Source organism: Symphalangus syndactylus, chromosome X, assembly GCF_028878055.3.
Source record: "Symphalangus syndactylus isolate Jambi chromosome X, NHGRI_mSymSyn1-v2.1_pri, whole genome shotgun sequence".
NCBI lineage: Eukaryota > Metazoa > Chordata > Mammalia > Primates > Hylobatidae > Symphalangus > Symphalangus syndactylus.
Window position 1 is genome coordinate 77,858,750 of NC_072447.2, and position 24,896 is coordinate 77,883,645.

Here is a 24,896-nt window from a genome sequence, read left to right on the forward strand (position 1 = left end):
CGCCTCTACAAAAAAATACAAAAATTAGCCAGGAGTGGTGGCTTGCACCTGTAGTCTCAGCTAGTTGGGGGGCTTGAGGGTAGAGGATCACTTGGGTCCAGGAGGCGGAGTTTGCAGTGAGCCAAGATCGTGCCAATGCACTCCAGCACTCCAGCCTGGGTGGCAGAGTGAGACCCTGTCTCAAAAAAAAAAAAAAAAAAAAGACTAATTTTGAAAGCCATAAAAAATGGCTCACAAAGTTTAAGACCAAATCAAGATTGTGCATATTTTTTTCCTCTTAAGTAACAGTAAAGACATGTTTTAATCCAAGCAAATGCAGAGAAGCAAATTATCTTTACTCTCACAATTACTACATTTCTAAGTCTCCTCCACAAGTACTATCTTTTTCTTCTTTATATTCCCTGCCAAGCCTGACCCTGAAAGGTCAGTTTACTAGAGGTGTCAGATAAACCAAATAGGTAATTCGCCAAAGCCTCACTTCCTTCTTAGTCTATAAAGCAGGGGTTGCAAGGGAAGGTTTATTAGAATCACCTGGGAAGCTTTTTCAACCTCCATGTATGCCACAGTCTCCTCTCCCTCTTAGGAAGCACTGTTCTAGTTTGGGGCTTCAATCTGTCCCACATTAAAGGTCTTCATCTTTCTAAATCCTACCCAACTGAAGGCTAATGGAGTAGAAACAATTGAACTCAGAAGTCACTGACTTTGTCACAAACTGGCTGGGCAAGTCCCTTAACCTTTCTGGTCTCAAGTTTTTCCTCTGATTTTGGGGGTTCCCTTTAAACTTTGACATTCTTCTATGTGACTGCATGTCTAAGAAGCCTTCTAAACTACTCCTAGCATGGAATGACTTGCCCTTTCTTGGTTTTCCAACAGCCTATGCAATACAACATATCACCTATTTTATACTGTCCTATATTGCCCTCTAGTTGTTTTTTAATGAAGCTTTTTTTCTTCTCAACGATATGTAGTTTAAAATACTAGTTTAAAAGTTTATTTTCAGGGGTAGAGAGTGTGCCTGCTACTTAAATCTCCTAGGACAGTTCAGGCTACGTCCTAAGGTAATCAGTATGTATTTATATTGCTTTGTTCAAAACAATGACGTCCCTTCTTTGAAGTCCTGAAATTATATTTTCCATCAGTTCTGTCCAGTAGAAATATAATGGGAGCTACAAATATAGTTTTAAATTATCTGGCAGGCACATTTACAAAGTGAAAAGAAACAAGCACAATTAATTCTAATAATATATTTAATCCAACATATCCAAAAGACTATCATTTCAACATGTAGTCCATGTAAAAAGTATTTACATTTTTCATCCTTTTTTTTAAATGTCTTTGAAATCTGGGGTGTTTTTTACACTTGCAGCACATCTCGATTCAAAATAGCCACTTTCAAGTGCTTAGTAACCACATGTAGCTAGTAACTACCTACTGAACAATGCTGTTCTGCATAAGTTGGCTGCTTTCCAAACTGATCACTTTTTTTTTTATTCAGATAATGACTGATACTGAGTACTCAGGCTAGCCAGTGGTGCAAAGATGAGTCAAATTCATTCTGATAAGAGAGATTTGTAAGTCACTAGCAATTATACAGCGTGGTAGGTGCCATGATGGAGATGCATAGAAGAAACCCAGACTTGGCGGCTGAAGGGCACAGGGTGGAAGGCGGTAGGGAGACAAGGAAGGTTGCACAGAAATAACATTTGACGCAGGAACTAAGTGCACGAAGGGAAGCCGGCTGTGCGGTGACCGGAGTTACAGGTTACCAATCTTGCTGAGGGGGGCTCCACCGGACGTCGGCCTACGGGTCGTAGGCGTGTGTGGGGTGAAGGGGAAAGAGGACGGGAGAGGATTGGCTCGGAGGAACCCGTAGCTCCATCTGGTGGGTGGACCGAAGCCGCAGGGGGGCGCTACTTGCACTTCGCGCTCAAGCGACCGGATCTTCAAACCGTGGGAGTGGTGCGGCAGCTGGAGTCCCTGGACTCCTCAACCTAGGGAGCTACTGGCGAGGTAAGGGGCGCGCCTGACCGGCTCCTAAAGCGCACTCACTCGTCCGCACTCCTCGCGCTCCGAATTCCGTCTCGCCTCACCCGGGCTTCAGAGCCCACAGAACTTAGCCCCGTGTCGGCGACGAGGAGCTCATGGTAAAACAGCGCATAGGGTTTTGGTTGTTTGTTTGCTTTTAACAGATGCCTATGACTTGTAACGGTCCGTCTGGTAAAATGAGTCTATGGAAATGGTTGCCAGGGCCGGCTAACAGCGGCTCCCGGAAGTCCTTTGATGCTTTGTTAACAGTGAAGCTACTGGACCAATGAGTTGCCTCTTCCGGTTTTGTCCGCGCTCGCCTAGTTCTTCTTTATCAAGGTTGCCTTTGACCCCGGAAAAGAGATCTTCCGGGTTCCTCTCTCCCCAAAATGGCTGCTGAGGACAAGTTACAGCTGCTGCGGCTCCCCGAGCTGTTCGAAACCGGTAAACAGTTACTGGACGAAGTAGAAGTAGCGACTGAACCCGCCGGTTCTCGGATAGTCCAGGAGAAGGTGTTCAAGGGCCTGGACGTCCTTGAGAAGGCTGCCGAAATGTTATCGCAGCTCGACTTGTTCAGGTATGGGGGAAGATAGTAATAATGGCTGAGAACGAAGGTAATAATGGTTACCAAGGGTGGAGCCATTGCGCCTGAGTGGAGGGGACCTTTAGTAGTGAGAACCTTTCGTTCCTACTTACCACTGCGATCTTGTGTACATTGTTTACATTCCCCACTTCTCTTCCCAGATGGTTGATATCTCACGACTCTGCTTCCTAGCGTCTGCTGATTGCATAGGCATTGGGTGTGAGCGCTCAGCCACTTTAATTGAGTGAAACTGGCCGCTGTTCCCCGTGCCTCCCTCTGCTCCACTCCCAGCCCAGCCTCCCACTCCGTCCCCCAGAAAGCAAGGGCCACAATTTGAATGCCTAGTCAGGCTTCACTGCCTCCTTTTTGCTCTTCCAGCCGAAATGAAGATTTGGAAGAGATTGCTTCCACCGACCTGAAGTACCTGTTGGTGTCAGCGTTTCAAGGAGCCCTCACCATGAAACAAGTCAACCCCAGCAAGCGTCTAGATCATTTGCAGCGGGCTCGAGAACACTTTATAAACTACTTAACTCAGTGCCATTGCTATCATGTGGCAGAGTTTGAGCTGCCCAAAACCATGAACAACTCTGCTGAAAATCACACTGTCAATTCCTCCATGGCTTATCCTAGCCTCGTTGCTATGGCATCTCAAAGACAGGCTAAAATACAGAGGTGGGTCAATAGCTATAATATGAGGGCTGCCCAATGGCAGTGCTTTTCGGGGGCATGCTTTCTTGGCGGGTGGTGGGGGGCCAGAATGGTGTGGGCCACTTTCTTGGTTCTTATTGAGCATAGGCCCTGGGGAGAGCAAACTTTCCTGAGTTTTTCAAGAAGCCTCTGCTTTTGTTGAGATGATTATACCTACTTATCAGACCCCTTCTACCTTATGGTTGCCAACAGCAGCAATGTAGTTTAGCAGAGTGTCTCCCAACCTTTTCCACATCACATCATAGCAATGTTCATATGGTACAGTGGGGTAGATGTCTCTGAAAGGCAAAGCTAGGCCATTTTATGGTCCACTGATTGAGGAGCTCTGTTCAGACTACTGGAGTAGATGTGTAACATCCTGAACTGATCTTAGTCCTGGCACAGCTTCATTGTGTGACCTTGGAAAAATTGCTTACTTTCTTAGGTTTTTTTGTTGTTGTTTGTTTTTTAAACAACATTTAATGGGTGGTCATGATGTCTAGGAACTGTGCTAGGCACTGGGAATACAAACTGTATAGGTATTTGTGTGAGTATGAGTGGTCCTTGCCTTGGAGGAGCATACAATCTGGTGAGGAAAACGGGCATAGAAACAATATCAATATAAACGGATGTTATGGAGGGATGCACAAGGTACTATGAGAGCAGACAGGAAGGGCACCTAACCAAAGGGAGCAGGAGAGAGGAGAAAGCTCCCTGGAAGAGGTGACTCCTGTGCTGAGTTTTTTAAGGGTAAATAGGAATATCCAGAGGAAGAGGAGAGGAGGGCATTAGCCAGCAGAGTATGTAAAACCTTAGTGAAGCCACAGAGGCATTAAAGAAACAGTGGTGAGTGGAGATGTGTAGGCCGAAAACAGCAGCTATAAGCAATTAGGTGACGGTAGAACACAAAGAGGGTGGTAAGGGGGAAGGAATGATACTGAAGAATGTTGTAGGGTCCACATCAAGGAGAGCCTGGGATGTGAGGAACGTGAAGAGAAACTTGTTGCTGAGAACTTTGTAAGGTGTTTGAATCCCAGCTCGACCACTGTGATTAATCACTGTGATTTTTGTTAAGTTATTTAATCTTTCAGTACCTTAATTTCCCCAGCTGCAAAATTCAGATAATAATAGGTCCTTCCTCATAAAGTAGTTGATGAGGATTAAAAGAGAAATACATATAAAGCAGTTAGCACAATGTTTGACACAGTAAACACTCAAAGTCAACTATTATTATTTGTGGCTAAGAGTATGGGTCGTAGAGTCAGAGACCTGGGTTTGAGACGCAGCTTTACTTATAATCTGTTGGACTTTGGGGAAGTTATTTAACCTAACTGAGCCTCAGCTTTCCTCATATGTGAAATCTAAGTAATAATGGTACAGATGTCCCCGATTTGCGATGGCTTGTCTTAGAATTTTTTAACTTTATATTGGTGCAGAAGCAATACACAGTCAGGGGAACATCAATAAATTACATGAGTTATTCAACACTTTATTATAAAATAGGCCTTGTGTTAGATGATTTTGCCCAACTGTAGGCTAATATAAGTGTTCTGAGCATGTTGAAGGTAAACTAGGCTAAGCTATGATGTTCAATAAGGTGTATGAAATGCGTTTTCAACTTACCATATTTTCCATTTATGATGGATTTATTGGGATGTAGCCCCATTGTAAGTTGAGATGCATGTGTACCTATCTCAGGGTTAATAAGCAAAAATGGGAAAAATCACATAAAACAGCACAATATCTGGCACGTGGTGAGTATTCTATAAATGTCAGCTGCTATTAGGTAGGACATGCCAAAGAGCTTACTCTGGTTGGTGACTGAGATCCACTGAAGAGTTCTGTTTCTTTTTTCTTTATTATTATTATTATTATTATTTTTATACAGAGTTTCACTCTTGTCACCCAGGCTGGAGTGCAATAGTGCGATCTCGGCTCACTGCAACCTCCACCTCCTGGGTTCAAGCAATTTTTATCCCTCAGCCTCTCGAGTAGCTGGGATTACAGGCACCTGCCACCATGCCCGGCTAATTTTTGTATTTTTAGTAGAGATGGGGTTTTGCCATGCTGGCCTGGCTGGTCTTGAACTCCTGATCTCAGGTGATCTACCTGCCTCGGGCTCGCAAAGTGCTCGGATTACAGGTGTGAGCCGCTGCGCCCTGGCTGTTTCTTTTCAAGTAGTAGCATGATCACATTTGCATTTTAGCTAGTATACTCTAACAGCAGTTAGGAAAAAATGAGGGAAAAGATTAGACCCAGTTAAGTCACAAAGGTGACTAGGGTTTACTATTGCAATGGTAGAGGGATGGGGGAATATATTTAGGAGGGTTGAATCTACAGGAAACCTGGTAATCAATTGGTTGTGGGAGGTGGGATGGAAGGAAGCAGCAAGGAAAGATGTCCATGTTTCTGATTTAGGTGGATGGCTGTGAAATTTATTGAGATGGGGAAAGAGGAAGAAGAGAAGATCGGGGAAGGGGAGACTATGAATTTAGTATTGAAACATGTTGAGGTTAAGGTGCCTAGGAGATAAGTAGAGGTGTCTGTTAGTCTGAAGCTCAGAGGCGAGGCTTGGTCTAGAGAGCTGAAGGTGATTCATTTATTCAGAAATATTTATTAATTCCTTCCTGTGTGCTAGGAGCTGTTCTAGGTGTTAGAGAACCAGATGAAGTCGGTGCTGCTATGGAGCTTTTATTCTGGTAGTAGAGACAAACAGTAAGCTAGTAAATAATGTAATTTCCGCTGGTAAGGACTATGAGGAATAATAAAGTTAGGGGATAGTGAGTGACTGAGGATATGGGCTAGACTGATATGAAATGGAATTTAACATCCTGTCCTTTGTAAGAAGTTGGGGGCAGCCTGTCAGCAGATAATAGGTAGTTTAAACAGTGAGTTTGGTATCCAAATAATTATACAAAAAAAAAAAACTGCAAGAGAAAGATGAAGGAGTGGTCACATCTGGTTGGAGGGATGAAGAAAAGGTTTCAGAAAATAATGGCATTTGACACCAGGCGCCGTGGCTCATGCCTGTAATCCCAACACTTTGGGAGGCTGAGGCGGGTGGATCACTTGAGGTCAGGAGTTCAAGACCAGCCTGGTCAACCTGGCAAAACGCCATCTCTGCAAAAAAAAAAAATAGCCGGGGGTGGTGATGCACTCCTGTAATCTCAGGTACTCGGGAGGCTGAGGGAGCAGAATCGCCTGAGCCTGGGAGTCGGAGGCTGCAGTGAGCCAAGACTGTGCCATTGCACTCCAGCCTGGGTAATGGATTGAGACTGTGTCTCAAAAAAAAAGAACATAAATGGTTTTTGAGATGAGTCTTAAAGGATGGTTAAAAATAGAAATTAGGCTGAGCGCGGTGGCTCATGCCTGTAATCCCAACTCTTTGGGAGGCCAAGGCAGGAGGATTACTTGAGCCCAGGAGTTCAAGACCAGCCTAGGCAACAAAATAAGACTCTGTCTGTACCAAAAAAATAAAAATAAAAAATTAGCCAGGTGTGGTGGCACAGGCCTGTAGTCCCAGCTACTCCAGAGGCTGAGCTGAGCTGGGAGGATCACTTGAGCCCCTGGAGGTTGAGGCTGCAGTGAGCTGTGATCGCACCATTGTATTCCAGCCTAGGTGACAGAGCGAAACCCTGTCTCAAAAAAAAAAAAAAAAAAAAAAAAAAAAAAAAAAAGATTTTCCTGAATGTAATAGTGCTCATTGTAGAAAGTTTGCAAAACAGAAGAATATTTTTTAAATAAAAAAGCCTCAATCCTAGCACTCATAGATGATCATTGTTAACTTTCTGATGTGTTTCCTTTCAGTTATATAGTTATTTAAGCTAATAAATTTGGAATGCTGTAACTATAGCTTTTTATCCTGTTTTTTTTAAACCTAACATTATACCATGAGCATTTCCTCGTGTCTTTTGAAACCATGATATTGAATGTTCCATGCTCTAGTTGTACCATAATTATTTAAACTAATCTGTTATTGTCAAATATTTAGACACTGGTTTTTTGCTATTCTGAGTAATGCTATAAACAAACATCTTTAAATGCATCTGTCACTGTTTCCTTAGGGTAGATTTCTAGAGCCAGTGACTAGGTCAAAGTGTTTGAATATTTTGAGGCTCTTGATATGTGGTAAAAGTGTTGCTTTGTACAATAACAGAGTTTCAGAATATGTTCCACTGCATTTGTCTTGGGTGTTAATACTCAGAAAATCCAATTGGGTGGCCAGGCGCGATGGTTCACTTTGGGAGCCTGAGGCGGGTGGATCACCTGAGATCAGGAGTTCGAGACCAGCCTGGCCAACATGGCAAAACCCCATCTCTACTAAAAATACAAAAATTAGCCAGGCGTGGTGGCGGGTGCCTGTAATCTCAGGTATTTGGGAGGCTGAGGCAGGAGAATTGCTGGAACCCAGGAGGTGGAGGTTGCAGTGAGCCAAGATCGCACCGTTGCACTCCAGCCTGGGCTGACAACAGCGAGACTCCGTCTCAAAAAAAAAGAAAAGAAAAGAAAAAAAAGAAAATTGGGTAAACAGGAAGTATCTGTTGTTTTGATTTGCATTTCTTTGGCCTGCCGCTTTGAACGTTTTTCTTAAATGCCTGACAGATATCAACACCTAACTTTATACTAATGTCTCCCACATTCGTATCACTAGCCCAGACCTCTTCTGACCTTCAGACCCATACTTGCAACATCCTTCCTTTATGGGTGTTTCACAGACATGTCATACCTTGAACCCTTGGCTTTTTAACCCCCAAATGTGCCTCCTCACCCATCTCAGTAAGTGTACCACCATTGACTTAGGTTTTTAAACCAGAAACCTAGGATTTAGCTTCAATTCCTCCCTTTTTCTGAATGTTCACATCCAGTCCATCAGCAAAGGCCTGTCCATTCTAGCTACAAAAGGTATCTTCTATCCTTCTATTTCTCTCCATCTCCACTGTCATACCTCAGTCTAGGCTACCAACATTTCTCATCTGAGATAGACAAATCAGCTCCAAGGCTTTGTGTGATCTGCTGCCTGCCTCTTTTCAGTCTCACCATGTATCATTCTCCCCTCGTTCACTAGACTCCAGCCACAATGACCGTCTTTCAGTTCTTTGAATAGACCCAGCTCTGTCCCTCTATAGAATCTCTGTGTGTGCAGTTCTCTTTGCATGGAATGCTCTTCATATGGCTAATTCTTCATCCTCTAGGACTCAGCTTAAATGTCATTCCTCAGGCCTTTCCAGATCAGTCTCTTTAAGTAGTTAACAACTATTATTCTCTCTTTGCTTCATGTTTGTTTCCTTCTTGGCACTTATGTGCAGTCATTTCATGTGTCTTTCTGAGTTTTGTCTCTCTCCCCTACTACAGTATATACTCTATGAGGGCACAAGCCATTTCTTGTTCACTATGTTATGCCTGCCATAGAGCTTGGCATATAGAAGTTCCTCAAGCAATGCTTATTGTTGACAAGCAGGAGAAACAAGATGAACAAAAGCCCAAAGCCAGGGTATATTTAGGTATGTTCAAAGACTATATAATAGTCTGGTTTGGCAGAAGCTAAGAGGAGTATGGTTGCAGCTCTGCATGAAGAAGTGATGTGTATATAAAATACTGAAAAAGAAGAGAGGCAGAGGGAGAAATACAAGTTAGCATGTTATAATAGTACTTCAAATAGGAAGAAGTGATAAAAAATGAAGTTATAGCTATCAGAGATACTACTTTTGCAAGAATAGTTTACATGGTTAGAAAACAAATTACTCACATCCTTATTTACTTCCTGGAAGTCCCCCAACCCATGCCTTTAGATACTGAGGCCATCTTACATAAAACACCTGAATGGTATGTCCTCTCTCTCAAAACCTATTTCTTCATATATGTCCTCTATTTCCCATATTTGAGGAGCATGAATCTGGTTGAGTAACAGCACCTCCATCCTTTTGAGAGAAATAGAGAAGTGGACGCTGGGTAAGTAATGAGTCTAGTTTTGGATTTACTCAATTTAGGTCCTAAAGTGACAACTGGATAGTTATTTCCATAGACACATTTACTTGAAATGTGCAAGTAAAATTTATTAGACTGTTTTGTGACTGATGTGAAAAATTTAGGAGGCCTCTGCTTTCGTTGGTGTAGATGAGTTTGCCAAGGAAAAACATGTAGACAGAAAAAAAGTCAAAGAAAACTTTGGGGCAAGTTAAGGGAGAAGGAAGAGGAAGGAAAGAGCAATCAGAAACTCAGTAAGGTGGCCGGGCACGGTCTCTCACGCCTGTAATCCCAACACTTTGGGAGATCATGAGGTGGGTAGATCATGAGGTCAGGAGTTCAAGATCAGCCTGGCCAAGATGGTGAAAGCCCGTCTGTACTAAAAATACAAAAAAATTTAGCTGGGCCTGGTGGTGGGCACCTGTAATCCCAGCTACTCGGCAGGCTGTGGCAGCAGAATCGCTTGAACCCGGGAGGCAGAGGTTGCAATGAGCCGAGATTGCACCACTGCACTCTAGCCTGGGCAACAGAGCAAGACCCCGTTGCAAAAAAAAAGAAAGAAACTCAGTAAGGTACAGGTACTTATAGGAGCCTGGAAAAGAGAAAACAAATGTTATGTCCTCTTTGAAGCCTTTCCCTAATTATCTTCCCTCCCAGATACCATGGCATTTAGTTCATGTTACTTATCACAGTATAACTATCTGCCAGTCTCTAGACTTGAAACTCCTCAAGGTCAGAGACCTTGACTGATTGTATCTCAGTATGCTAATTATATCATTGTATATAATTGTATCCCTTGGTGCTTAACCCAGTAATTGGATCATAGTAGGTATTTGGAGGTGTCTTTGGGAGAGACAGAGTGGTCATAAAAAAGATGGAAGCAAAATGCTGTAGCGGAAGAAGCCTAGACTTAGGAGTCAGACCTGGGGTAACTAATCCAATTTCTACCACTTAATAGATGTGGCATCATTTAGCAACCCCCCCAGCCTCAATTTCTTTATCAGCTAACAGTGTATTGCTGCTTACAAAGCACTTTGATGTGTGTTTTTCCATTTGATCCTTTTAACAACCCCATGAAATAGACATTCTTATCCCCATTTTAGAGATTAAAAAAAGGGGGGGCTCTGAGAATTGAATTGCCCAAAGTTAACATAGCTAGTAAGTAGCTAGGTTAGGATTTAAACCCAGGTCTTCAAATTCCCAGTTCTAGTATCATTCCTACCGTAGTAAAGAGAAGAGTAGGCCAGGTGTGGTGGCTTATTCCTGTAATCCCAGCACTTCAGGAGGCCAAGGCGGGCAGATTGTTTGAGTCTAGGAGTTCGAGACCAGCCTGGGCAATATGGCGAAACCCTGTCTCTACAAGAAATACAAAAATTAGCTGGGTGGTGGTGCACACCTGTAGTCCCAGCCACTCAGGATGCTGAGGTTGGAGGATGGCTCGAGTCTGAGAAGTTGAGGCTGCAGTGAGCTGTGATCGCACCACTGTACTCCAGCCTGGGTGACAGAGTAGAGACCCTGTCTCAAAAATAAAGAGAAGAGTGATCATTTGAAAGGGTAGAAAAATGAGTTGAGGGAAAGTGTTTCTAAGACAGGGGAAAGGTACCAGTAGAGTGAAAAACTAGCTGCTAATGACCAGGAGGATGATCAATAAATAGAGTGAGGCCTGGAAGAATGTGGGGGGGGTACTAGATTGATAACAAAAGTGGAGTGGTAAAGACATTACCTTTGGTTGGGCACAGTGGCTTGTGCCTTTAATCGCAGCACTTTGGGAGGCTGAGGCGGGAGGGTCATTTGAGGCAGGAGTTCAAGATCAGCCTGGGCAATGTAGTGAGACCCCGTCTCTACAAAAAAAATAAAAATTAGCTGGGCATGGTGATGTGCGCCTGTAGTCTTAGCTACTCGGGAGGCTGAGGTGAGAGGATCACTTGAGCCCAGGAGCTGGAGGCCAAAGTGAGCTTTCATCACACCACTGCACTGCAGCCTGGGCAACGAAGTGAGACCAAAACAAAAAAAAACAAAGACATTACCTTGGAAATGGCTTGGTAGAGACAGTATCAGCTCCTTAAAGGCGACAGTAAAAGAGGAAGAGTGACGTTATAGAGTGTTTTTTTTTTTTTTTTGAGACAGAGTTTCGCTCTTGTTGCCCCGGCTGGAGTGCAATGGCACGATCTCGGCTCACTGCAACCTCCACCTCCCGTGTTCCACCCATTCTCCTGCCTCAGGCTCCTAGTAGCTGGGACTACAGGCGCCCGCCACCAAACCCGGCTAATTTTTTGTATTTTTAGTAGAGTTGGCGTTTTACTGTGTTAGCCAGGATGGTCTCGATCTCCCGACCTTGTGATCTGCCCACCTCGGCCTCCCAAAGTGCTGGGGTTACAGGCGTGAGCCACTGCGCCTGGCCGAGATGGGGTTTTTCCTTGTTGGTCAGGCTGGTCTCGAACTCCCGACCTCAGGCGATTCGTCTGCCTCGGCCTCCCAAAGTGCTGGGATTACAGGCGTGAGCCACCGTCCTTGGCCAGTTACAGAGATTTTATGGTGAAGAGGGAAATTGAATTCTACATTGGCTGGCCATCTGGTGAGTGCGATGGTGATAATAGTCTTCACAAAAGATGAACAAAAGGATGGCTGAGCAAGGGTGACCACTCAGCCAAAGTTTGACAGTAGTGATTTGTAGTTGACCCATTTGATACAAGTTTCTAATTCCTTAACTCTCTTCAACAGCTTGGGAACAGAAAGGGAATGGAAGTTGCCCAGGGTCAGAAGGGTTACAAGGATAGGGGATTCTAGGATAATAGGGAGTATTTCCATGTAATGGCCCACCATGGGGAATCCATAACAGTGATGAAACTATAAGACAGTGGTTTTCTATCTGTTCCTTGGAGCCCTAAAATTTCACTGCAATGCCTGGGGGTTGGGGGGGGGGGGTGTTGGCAGCCCTACTGATTTAACCAAAGTAAATTTTACTTGTTTATTAATTATGGGAGTTCCGTGGCATCTCTCATTAGAAGAAAAGGTTCTTTTACTAAGACAAAACAGTTTTAAAAACACTGGCCCAAATGAACAAGTATTGAGTTAGAAGTTTAAAAGATGATGAGCAGGCCAGGCATGGTGGCTCACGCCTGGAATGCACTTTGAGAGGCTAAGGCAGGCAGATCACCTGACGTCAGGAGTTTGAGACCAGCCTGGCCAACATGGCAAAACCCCGTCTCTACTAAAAATAACAAAAATTAGCTGGGTGTGGTGGTGCACACCTATAATCCCAGCTACTCGGGAGGCTGAGGCAGGAGAATCACTTGAACCCGGGAGGTGGAGGTTGCAGTGAGCCGAGATCGCGCCATTGCACTCCAGCCGGGGCAACAAGAGCGAAACTCTGTCTCAAAAACAAACAAAAAAACAAAGATGATGAGCAAAGTCATAGAAGCTAGGAAGTAGAAGAAAAGGAAGGAGCAGAGTGCAGTAGTTAGGCGTTAAGCATGCAGAGAATGGGAAAAGAAACAAAAGAACCTTATTCAGAGGACTACTAGACTAACCCTGAATTTACCCTGAATTATATCATCCTAAGGTCCTCGTGTGTTATTTTTTTTCCTGTGACTTAGGTACATCCAGGAAAGAGGGTTGGGGATAGGAGTGAGACTGGAGTTAAACATTCTCAAGTAATATCTTGAACTAGGAATTGTAGTTCTTTGTAGTGTTCTACTCAAAAAGCTTCTTAGGATGATGATGTGTCAGTTATTTGTAACATAGTAAATGTCCACTTGTTAGGTAAAAGGAAGAGAAGAGCCTAAACATTTTTATAATAGCCTTTTCAGAACAGTGGTTCTTGACTTTTTTTTTTTTTTTTTTTGAGATGGAGTCTCACTCTGTTGCCCAGGCAGGAGTGCAGTGGCACGATCTCGGCTCACTGCAACCTCTCCCTGGTTCAAGCAATTTTCCGGCCTCAGCCTCCTGAGTAGCTGGGATTACAGGCGCCTGCCACCACATCCAGCTAATTTTTGTATTTTCAGTAGAGATGGGGTTTCACCATGTTGGCCAGGATGGTCTTGATCTCCTGACCTCATGATGCACCCGCCTCAGCCTCCCAAAGTCATGGGATTACAGGGCTGAGCCACTGTGCCCAGCCGGTTCTTGACTTTTCATGGGTCATGGACCCCTTGCCCCTTTGATAATTTGATAAAATCTATAAAAATTTCTCAGCCGAAAAAAAAGAAAGAGAAAGCATACAGGTAGAGTTCTGTATAAAATTTGAGGGAGTTCAAGGACCACCCCCACCATACTGAACTCTCTGTGGACTTCAGCTTAAGATCCCCTGATTTGGGTGAAGACCTACAGAGGAACATCTGATTCTGGAGAGTCTAAAGTGGGATTTCAAGCAGAGATATTTCAAGATACGTCTCTTGGAAATCTTGATGTTTTTCCTTGACTTCTGTCTTTCCTTCAGGCTCTTACATCCAATAAATCAACAAATCCTATCTATTTTATATTTTAAATATACCCACATCCCACTGTCTCCATCACTACCTTCCTATTTCAGGTCACCATCTCTCACTTGGATTGTGGCAGTATCCTCTTAATTGCTTTCCCTGCTTATATCCTTGCCTCATAGCCCCCACAGCCCATACTCCACACAACAGCCAGAGTGGCCCATATTTTTAAAAGTCTTTTATGTCACTCTATTCATGTCATGTATTCAAAAGCCTCCAGTGGCTTTCCCATTCAAAATACCATGATATTTGATATTTTGGTTATTGTGTGACCTACCAGGTTCTACACATTATGGCCCTGGCTATGTCTGACCTCATTTTCTGTCACTCTTTTTTTATCTCAGCCATACTGGCCACCTTGTTATTTCTCAGCCATGTCAGGCCAGGCACGCTCCCACCTCACAGCCCTCGTATTTGCCCTTCTTCCTTAGCATACTCTTCCAGATATTGGCATAGTTATTTTCCTGAAGTCTTTGTTCACTGTTATCTCTTCAGAGAGGTCTCTTCTGACTACCTTGTATATAATAGCACCGCTACTTTTCCACCATCACTGTATGCACTTGACCTTACTTTTCGCTCTTTCGTAGCACTTATCATGACCTAACTCATCTATTTCTTTTTGTCTACTCCCACTGGAATGAATGCTTCATGAGACCAAGGACTTTTATATGCTGCTGTGTCTCCAGCACTGAGAATGGTGCCTGTCACACAATAGGTACTCAGTAGATATTTGTCAGATGACATACTAGAATGCATCCTGAAAAAGAAAGGCAGCCGGGGTGGTTATGAGTCTTCAGATGATACAAGGATGAGCCAGAAGAGCTGGGAATGTTTTGCCCAGAAGAAAAAAAGAGTTGATCATTTTTTAGGCTGTTTCACAAGGCATTCCTGCATCACTGGCAGGTAAATGACCCCTAAAATTCTATGATTTTTTTGAAGGTGTAATTCCCAAAATGGAAGCATCATGGGAAGCACTGTGTTGCTATACTAAGCACCCACCCTAGTAAAGGTCAGTATAATCAAATGACTAAGGTACTCATCTTCCCTAAAGGACTTGCTGAGATCCGGTTACTTCTGTATTTTTCTGGCTTCAGAAGGTACTCCTCAGCCCCTGCTGGGCCCTTACTTGTCATCTGAGGGAACTGCCTGGTGGCTATCTCTGGGGTATAGAATCTATATCCCTGCCAAGGTGGAAATTGGCATGCTTACTACCCGATCATTTGCAAAGATAAAATCTTACTGAGGCCTTCTTTTGAAGGAATACCTCTTCATTTGTAAGTTCATGGGTAATGCTTTTCTGTGGAACAGATACAAGCAGAAGAAGGAGTTGGAGCATAGGTTGTCTGCAATGAAATCTGCTGTGGAAAGTGGTCAAGCAGATGATGAGCGTGTTCGTGAATATTATCTTCTTCACCTTCAGAGGTGGATTGATATCAGCTTAGAAGAGATTGAGAGCATTGACCAGGAAATAAAGATCCTGAGAGAAAGAGACTCTTCAAGAGAGGTAAGCCTGGCCAAAGAAAGCTACTGCCAGAGATTTGAGTATTCTACAGAAGATCAAATTAAGATCCTTTTAAGTCTCCATAAAATCGCTGTTTTTATCAAGATGAGTATAGAAAGGCCGAAGGATCACTAAGGTAGCTTTCTCTTTAATTTAATGTGCTCCCCAGTGCTTTTTAATCTGTAACACACTTGTAGTCATTTGTAATTTTGTGGTATACCATGGGGGACAGAAATGTCTCTGAAATAAAAATTGGTTTTGGTTGTGGAAAGCTGTGGCTGGTGAAGGAAGGCATAGGGAGTTAAACCTTTAAAATCTGTGCTAACTGGCCACCACAGTGGCTCATGCCTGTAATCCCAGCACTTTGGAATGCTGAGGCGGGCAGATCACTTGAGGCCCGGAGTTTGAGACCAGCCTGGCCAACATGGCGAAACCCCCTCTGCTAAAAATAGCCAGGTGTGGTGGTGCGCGTCTGTGATCCCAGCTACTCGGGAGGCTGAGGCAGGAGAATTGCTTGAACCTGGGAGGCAGAGGTTGCAGTGAGCTGAGATCATGCCACTGCACTCCAGCCTGGGCGACAGAATGAGACTCCATCTCAAAAAAAAAAAAAAAAATTGACTATAATGAAGGGGAAGAGAGGAAGAGGATGGGAATGGAGAAGAAAGGTAGAACTGGAGGAGAGGGAGAAAAGAGATGTATCTGCTGCCACTTGTTCTTTGGTTCAGGACACAACATGAATTGGGTTGAATTTATCGGGAAGTCACAGGCATTTATTTAAGTCCTCAGAGAAACCTCTTCCTAATTTGATTTGTACTAATTAGCCCAGGAGCTCTTGCCTCAGGATAATATCAACCTAGTTCTTCATGTTAAGAGATCAAAGAATGAACAATTAGTATTCTAAGGTCATAAGGCCCCTTGAGCATGTCTAGATGAGTGCTTTTCAAGCATTTTGAGGCTGGACTTTTCTGGGTCCTGCCCTGTCCCTTTCTTTGTGTGTGGGTTTTTTGTTTTTTCTTGTTCGTTTGTTGTAATCGTTGTGGTGTTGTTTTAATGTGCTCTTATGTGGTATTGGAATTGGTTCTGAAAGTGATCGAGCTAGAACTAAGTGAGCACCTTTTCTTTAACCATCCTTTGTTTCAGCATGCCCCTAGAAAGCCAAGGTTCCTTGAAACTTTTCTGTATACCTCTATATGGAAACTACTAACCAATCCTTCTCCCTTTCATTTAGGAACATTGACTTCTAAAGCACCGTAGAAGTTCTTGACAATTAAGTGCATAATTACATTGGAAGAGGTTTTAGAAGAAGGGTGGTAGTGATTCAACTTTTTAACTGAAGGCCAGGCTGAAGAAAGGGGCTTTGAGTTCAGCTCAGGGGATTTAGATGGAACATGGAAGAGGGCTTTGGAATCTCCTTCTTTGGACAGGGTATTTTAAAGCCAAGTAATTTTTTACTTCTAGTGACATGATTCCTGGGAGAACTTTCTCTTTCTCTCTTTTTTGCAAGGTACTGAGGCCCCCTCAGGAGAGCTAAGGAACCTCTACCATTAGTGTTCTGCTGCTATGTCTTAGAGACTGATAAATAGAAAGTGAGTGAATTTTGAATCCAGAGCTTTTCAAGCATCTGAAGACTTAAGAGCCCGTATGGTAGGTTGGGTAAAATGGTAAATTCACCTCTCATAATTAATTTCCTTCTTAGGCATCAACTTCTAACTCATCTCGCCAGGGGAGGCCTCCAGTGAAACCCTTCATTCTCACTCGGAACACAGCCCAGGCCAAGTAGGTAGTACTAGAAAGTGGTTTGCTTTGCAGCCCTCTGCTTTTGTGGTTCAATGTGGCAATTCATTAGTGACCCACAGACTGAGTGGTGTTGAAAAGTCATGATCTTGGGCGGGCGAGGTGGCTCGTGCCTGTAATCCCAGCACTTTGGGAGGCTGAGGCGGGCGGATCACCTGAGGTCGGGAGTTCAAGACCAGCCTGACCAACATGGAGAAACCCCGTCTCTACTAAAAATACAAAATTAGCTGGGCGTGGTGGCACATGCCTGTAATCCCGGCTACTAGGGAGTCTGAGGCAGGAGAATCGCTTGAACCTGGGAGGGGGAGGTTGTGGTGAGCCGAGATCACGCCATTGCACTCCAGCCTGGGCAACAAGAGCGAGACTCCGTCTCAAAAAAAAAAAAAAGTCATGATCTCACTTACGGAAGTTGTTCTTTTATCTAAGGGATATTATTTCTCCTGAAACTTTCTCCATGTCTGTCTTCCTCAGACACTTCCTTCACAAACTCAAGCTTAAAAATAGGCACACATGGGCCGGGCGTGGTGGCTCATGCCTGTAATCCCAGCCCTTTGGGAGGCCGAGGCAGGTGGATCACCTGAGGTCAGGAGTTCGAGACCAGCCTGGCCAACATGGCAAAACCCCGTCTCTACTAAAAATAGAAAAATGAGCCAGGCGTATTGGCGGGCACCTGTAATCCCAGCTACTTGGGAGGCTGAGGCAGGAGAATCGCATGAACCCAGGAGGTGGAGGTTACAATGAGCTGAGATCACCCCACTACCCTCCAGCCTGGTCGACAGAGCGAGACTCCATCTCAAAAAAAAAAAAAAAAAAAAAAGGCACACATGTAAACAAGCAAATAAAACAAAAAAGGAAAATAATTGAATGGAGAATTGTAAACTTTAAAGTTTTTTTTTTATTATTACATTATTGGCACTCTTCCTGCCTTCAGCTACAATTCTCAAAAGGACATATTTGCCTCCCTGTCATGTAATTCTGAGTTCTTGAGATATGTTTCCCTAGGGTGGCAGGAGTCTCCTTGTTTTCTGTACCTTTCGGAGTCACCAACTATAAATACCCATTCCACGGTGTCTTCACTGCTTTGTGGAGCATAGGCCTCTGGGATTGCTTAATGGGAGATGATCCTGGGCTATTTATCTTCTCATGAAAGCTCTTGACTTTAATGCCCGTTTCTGGATGCCTCTTTTTACACATCCTCCCATGAGTTTGTACAACTCCTCAGAAGTTGACTGGGTAGGGAACAAGGCTGAAATGGACACAGACTTTGTTGTTGAAGAGACTTTTTGTAGTATTGTGTTTTTTTTCTTTTTTGTTTTCTAAATGCAGTGTAATTTTTGCAGAGTATTTGGAGCTGGTTATCCAAGTCTGGCAACTATGACGGTGAGTGACTGGTATGAGCAACATCGGAAATATGGAGCATTACCAGATCAGGGAATAGCCAAGGCAGCACCAGGTATGACGGGGTAGGAGGGAAATAGTTGTACCACTGGTCTTTTACTCCCTGGCAATTAAGTTCTTACCAAGTATAGTTGCCCTTTAGGAGCAGAAATAGTGGAGACAAAGATTCTGAGTAATAGAAAGATTCTAGACAGTATTATGTTTATTATTAAATAGCAAATGGTTATGGGAGGATGGGGACAGTGATAGCATAGTTTGTAAATCTCTCCAGATGTCATGACATAAAAACAGAGCAGCTGTGTAGAAAACTCAATCTATGGATAGCGGTTCGCATCTGGTAATGGCAGAGTAGGTTGTATCAGGCCAGCCCCTCATACAGGATAACAATTACAAACGGAACAAAATATTTTAAAAACCAACTACCTGTAGGTACTGGAAAGTCACCAAAAGCAGGTGTAAGCTGAAGGGCAGTCAACACTTAGAAGGAGGAAATGATACTTGGAATTCCTTGAGGTCAGGGACTTTGACTTACTGTACCTTTAGTGCCCAACTTGGTAATTGGATCATAGTGGGTACTTGGAATTGTCTTTGGAAGGGGAAGATGAAGAGGGTGGCCATCAAAAAGGTGGAAGCAATAGGGTATAACAGAAAAAGTATGGACAGACCTGGGTGAACAGTCCAACTCCTGTCACTTTTTTTTTTTTTTTTTTTTTGAGATGAAGTCTCGCTCTTGTCCCCCAGGCTGGAGTGCAATGGCACGATCTTGGCTCACTGCAACCTACGCCTCCCAGGTTCAAGCAATTCTTCTGCCTCAGCCTCCCGAGTAGCTGGGATTACAGGCGCCTGCCACCACATCTGGCTAATTTTTGTATTTTTAGTAGAGACGGGGTTTTACCACGTTGGCCAGGCTGGTCTTGAACTCCTGACCTCAGGTGATCGGCCCGCCTCGGCCTCCCAAAGTGCTGGGATTACGTGAACCACCGTGCCTGGCCCTCCTGTCACTTAATAGATGGAATATCTTAGTCCCTCTGAGCTTCAGTTTCCTTATCTCATGTATTATCCCATTTGATCCTTTTTAAAAAGGAAAAATAGAGACAGAGTCTCACTGTGTTTTCCAAGCTGGTCTCAAACTCCTGGGCTCAAGCAATCCTCCTGCCTCAGCCTCCCAAAGCATTGGGATTACAGGCATCAGCCACTGCGCTCAGCTTCATTTGATCCTCTTAACAACTTCATGAAGCAGACATTCTTATTCTCATTTCAAGATGAGAAAGTGCTCTGGGACAAATAGGTGAAAACAAAAAGAAAAAAAATAAAAATAAATAAGATGTGCTGGGCGCAGTGCCTCACGCCTGTAGTCCCAGCACTTTGGGAGGCCGAGGCAGGCGGATTGCTTGAGCTCAGGAATTCAAGACCAGCCTGAGCAATATGGCGAAACCCCGTCTCTACCAAAAGTACAAAAAAACAGCCAAGCGTAGTGGTATGCACCTGTAGTCCCATCTACTCGGGAGGCTGAGGTGGTAGGATCATGTGAGCCCGGGAGGCAGAAGTTGTAGTGAGCCAAGATCACGCCACTACACTCCAGCCTGGGTGACAGAGTGAGACCCTGTCTCAAATAAATAAATAAAATGAGGAAGTAGTCACTGAGAACTGACTTAAAGTGGCCTGGCTAGGATTTAAAATCAGACCTTCAAATTCCCAGGTTCAGTTCTGTTTCTACTATAGCACCAAAAAGAGAAGAGTGATAATTTGAAAGGATTAGCTTTTCACCTGTGGGCAGACTGCAGTTACTATGATGTAGGGTAGCTTAAACTTGGATAGGAACTTGCAGTCTTACTGTTTGAGGAATGAGAGAACTGAGATCAGGGTGAATAGCAACTGAAAAATGAAGGAGGATATCCCAGAAAAGAGAGAACCACAGAGAAGATGCCCTGATTCTGTATATAAACCCTACTGAAATCTCTGGCTGACTATGCATGCACAGAATGGACTCTTAAGCACCTCAACTAAGGCTAAAATAACTGAATAGAGCATTCAGCTGTTGCCCAATGCAAGGGAGATAGAATTTGGTATTTTGGTTTTAGACGAGTTAATTGCCTGCTAAAATGAAAAATCAGTACTCTTTAGAGGAATGAAACAGAATTCAGAATCTCTACAATATATCATTTATCACGTTTAGAATTCAATCCTAAGCTATTAGACATGAAAAAAACAAACAGGAAAATGTGACTCATAATTCAAAAGAAAAGGCAATCAATGGATACCAACCCCCAAGATAACTCAGATGTTGGAATTAGCAGACAGGGACTTTAAAGCAGCTATTATTTTTATCCTCAAGGGCAGAGAGCAAAATATGTTTGTAACTAATGAAAAGATAAGAAATCTCAGCAGAGAAATAAAAACTATACACACAAATTCTGGAATGGAAAAATACAATATCCGAAAATGTAAAGTCACTGGATGAGCTTAATACCAGATTGTTGCTGACAGAAGAGCGTGTCGGTTAACTTGAAGATCAATAGAAATTATCCAATTTGAAAAAAAAGATTGGATAAAAGTAAGCAGTATCTCAGTGGCCTGCGGAATTATGTACCAAGGTCTCATGTATGTGCAATTGGAATGCCAGTACCAGAGGAGAAAGAAGGGAACAGAAAAACTTGAAGAAACGATGGCTAAAGATTTCCCAAAATTCAGAAATGTCAGCAAACCCCAACAGTTTAAATACAAAGAAAATCACACATAGGCACATTGTAGTCAAACTGCAGAACACCAGAGAGAAAGAGGAAATTTTGAAATCATCCAAAGATAAAGTACACATTACAAATAGGAGAACAAGGATATACATTATTGCTGAATTTCCATTAAAAACTATGGGCGCCAGAGATGGTGGAGCAGCTTCAGAGTGGTGGGGGGAGGAACCTGTCAACGTATAATTTTATACCCAGTGAAAAATATCCATAAAATGAAGATGAAATTAAGACATTTTCAGATAAATGAGAGCTAAAAGAATTCTTCACCAGAAAATTGGCATTAGAGAAATGCTGATGGAAATTCCTCAGGCTGAGGGGAATGGTATCAGATAGAAATGTAAATATTCAAGTAGTGAAGTGCAGCAGAAATGGTAATTATGTGGGTAAATACAAAGGACTATCTCCCTCAACCCAGTTTTTAAAAACTATACGTAGCTTCTCAAAGCAAAAATTATAATATTGACTTGTGAGGTTTATAATGTATTAGGTGTAATATATGTGACAGCCATCACAAAAAGGACAGGGTAAATGGAACTATTTTGTTTGTGAGATTCTCCTGTTTTATGTGAACCGATACATGTCTATTGCTGTATAACAAATTACTCTAAAACTTAGCAACTTAAAATAATCAGCATTTATTGTATTACATAGTTTCTGAGGGTGAGGAATTCAGAAACAACTGGGTGGTCCTAGCTCAGAAACATTCATGAGGTTGCAGTCAAGCTGTCAGCTGGGGCTGCAGTCTTCTGGAAGCTTGGATGGGACTAGAGAATTTGCTGCCAAGCTCATCGATGTGTCTGAGGACAGGAGGCTCACATAGGGTTGCTCACAGCAGCTTCCATTCCCCAAAGTGAATGATCTGAGAATGACCAAAATCGAAAGGCTCAATATCTTTTATAACCTAATGTTGGAATATGACTTCTGCCCTATTCTATTGGTCATATAGACCAATCCTGATACAGTATGAGAGGGGACTTCATAAAAGCATGAATACCAAGAGGCTGGGATTGTTGTGCACCATCCTTGAGGCCCCCCATCACATAATTTTTTTTTTTTTTTTGAGACGGAGTCTTGCTCTGTCGCCCAGGCTGGAGGGCAGTGGCGCGATCTTGGCTCACTGCAAGCTCCGCCTCCCAGGTTCACGCCATTCACGCCATTCTCCTGCCTCAGCCTCCCGAGTAGCTGGGACTACAGGCGCCCGCCATCACACCCAGCTAATTTTTTTTTTGTATTTTTAGTAGAGACGAGGTTTCATTGTGTTAGCCAGGATGGTCTCAATCTCCTGACCTCGTGATCCGCCCGCCTCAGCCTCCCAAAGTGCTGGGATTATAGGCGTGAGCCACTGCGCCTGGCCCCCATCACATAATTTTAACTCTAAGTAGGCTGGGAAGTTAAAGATGAACATTGTATTTCCTAGAGCAACCACTTAAAAAATAATTTATCAAGAGAATGAGAAAACAAGCCACAACCTGGGAGAAGATACTTGCAAAAGACTTATCTGATGAAGGACTTTGTATATTTTACCCAAAATATACAAAGAACTCTTAAAACCCAACAATAAGAAAAGGAGCAGTTTTAGGCTAGGTGTGGTGGCTCACACTGGTAATCCCAACACTTTGGGAGGCCAAAGTGAGAGGATCCCTTGAGCCCAGGAGTTCAAGACCAGTTTGAGCAACATGGTAAGACCCCTCTCCACAAAAAAAAAAAAAAAAAAAGTTTTTAAAAAACTAGCCAAGTGTGATGGTTCGTGCCTGTAGTCCCAGATACTCAGGAGGCTGAGGTGGGAGGATTGCTTGAGCCTGTGAGGTCGAGGCTACAGTGAGCTATTATCGTGCCACTGCACTCCAGCCTGGGTGATAGAGCAAGACCCTGTCTCAAAAAAAAAAAAAGGGAGCAGCCTGATTAAGAAGTGGGCCAAAAACCTTAACAGATACCTCACCAAAGAAAGTATACAGATGACAGCATGTGACAAGATGCTCTACATCATGTCATTAGGGCAGTGCAAATTAAACAACACTGAGATACCACTATGCACCTGATAGAATGGCCAAATCCAGAGCACCTCAAATGTAAATAGAATAAACCTTCAAATTAGAAGTCAGGGATCGATTATCAGGTCTAGCTGCATGCTGTGTATATGAGATACATTTTAAATATGAAGACACAGATTGGTTACAAATAAAAAGAAGAAAAAAGATATGTAGGTGGCTCACGCCTGTGATCCCAGCACTTTGGGAGGCCAAGGCAGGCGGATCACGAGGTCAGGAGTTCAAGACCAGCATGACCAACATGGTGAAACCCCATCTCTACTAAAAATACAAAAATTAGCCGGGTGTGGCAGTGCACACCTGTAATCCCAGCTACTGGGGAGGCTGAGGCAGGAGGATGACTTGAGCCCAGGAGTTCGAAGCTACGGTGAGCCATGATCACACCACTGTACTCCAGCCTAGGCAACAGAGAGAAACCCTATCTCAGAAAAAAAGAAGACTCCTGAGCTGTTAGAAGAGATCAGATCCCCACACATTTCATTCATAGTAATGAGACTATTTCTCATGAGCAAAGTCAGCGTAGCCAGGAAAATGCTTTACCTCACAAAGGAAAAAAAAAAGTAAAAGAGATGCAGCAGTTGGTTTAATTTCTTTTGGGTGTACACTGCATGATAAGTGCCATTTGGACCTCAGAGCCTATTGCAAGCACTGCAAAATAATACGTAGGCATTCTGTTCTGGTAGGTCCAACTGCCCTGTGATTTTCAATTTTATGCACAAAAACTTATGTATGACTATAGTAAAGGAAATGGGTGGAGGAGGAAACGTCAACTGCAATCCCACCCCCCCGGCAACTCACAAATCACAAATTCATAAATATTTTTTCTTTCCTGTTTTTGGATTGCAGGGGTTGTTTGGTGGTGGTAGTAATGTTTTTGTTTAGGGGCTTGGGGGGGTGGTTGTTGGCCATTTTTGCAAGAATTCTCTTCCAAAATAGAATTCATTCTGAGGGGCACCTTTTATGATTTTTGCCTTCTTGTGGAAACCACTCAGAGCATCCTTTCATACTATTTTTTAACATGCGATATATTAGGTAATGCAAGTTCTCTCCCCGCTTCCGCCGGGCTCAGGGTAGGCAGCTGGCTGTATTCCTGTTCTCATTGCATGTGGTTGTGCTCAGAGTGGAACTGAGGCCCCTGACGTTACTTATTAACATTCCCTCAATTTCTCACCTCCCTTTCTAATTTTTCCACTTTAGGGGAATTCAGAAAAGCAGCTCAGCAACAGGAAGAAGAAGAAAAGGAGGAAGAGGATGATGAACAAACACTCCACAGAGCCCGGGAGTGGGATGACTGGAAGGACACCCATCCTAGGGGCTATGGCAACCGACAGAACATGGGCTGATCTTCCCACACCCCCACAGGACTGCAGGGTGCACAACTCCCCCACCAAGGAAAACCATGCAGTCCTCCCCTCCCTGGGCTGCCGCTTCAGCTCTGTACAACGAAGGCAAAGATGCTAAATCTTGCTTTGCATTCAATAAAGTGTCAAGTGATTAAGTGTGTATTTGTACCCTAGATGATATGAGCCAGCAGTCTTGTTTTGGCATCATCCTTATCATGTTGTACTCCAGTTTCTTAAGTGGAAGGAAAAGAGTACTGAGAAATGGCTCTGTATAATGTGTGGCTATCCGAATTCTCTGAAAAAATAATAAAAGTCTGCTCTATTA

General features: G+C 43.5%; 1 protein-coding gene across 3 annotated transcripts; it reads left to right on the top strand.

The window, feature by feature from the left end:
• Positions 1 to 1,238: 1,238 nt before the first annotated feature.
• On the top strand, positions 1,239 to 24,896 carry IGBP1 (immunoglobulin binding protein 1). Of its 3 annotated transcripts, XM_055267228.2 has the most exons (7): positions 1,239 to 2,010; positions 2,190 to 2,602; positions 2,987 to 3,280; positions 15,049 to 15,244; positions 16,938 to 17,017; positions 18,376 to 18,488; positions 24,426 to 24,896. In XM_055267228.2, exons 2-7 carry the CDS (start codon positions 2,415 to 2,417, stop codon positions 24,569 to 24,571), a joined length of 1,017 nt encoding a protein of 338 aa, XP_055123203.1. In that variant the 5' UTR covers positions 1,239 to 2,010; positions 2,190 to 2,414; the 3' UTR covers positions 24,572 to 24,896. The 3 variants fall into 3 exon arrangements, with proteins under 3 accessions (XP_055123203.1, XP_063491202.1, XP_055123204.1); XM_063635132.1 differs by lacking the exon at positions 18,376 to 18,488 and having other exon boundaries at positions 1,239 to 2,602; XM_055267229.2 differs by lacking the exons at positions 15,049 to 15,244; positions 16,938 to 17,017 and having other exon boundaries at positions 1,239 to 2,602.

Excerpts from the sequence above, each read along its gene's own strand:
- IGBP1 (XM_055267228.2), top strand. The coding sequence starts at position 2,415 with ATGGCTGCTGAGGACAAGTTACAGCTGCTGCGGCTCCCCGAGCTGTTC. Across the intron at positions 3,281-15,048 it reads AGACAGGCTAAAATACAGAG|ATACAAGCAGAAGAAGGAGT; the intron begins GTGGGTCAATAG and ends TCTGTGGAACAG. Across the intron at positions 18,489-24,425 it reads AATAGCCAAGGCAGCACCAG|GGGAATTCAGAAAAGCAGCT; the intron begins GTATGACGGGGT and ends TTTCCACTTTAG.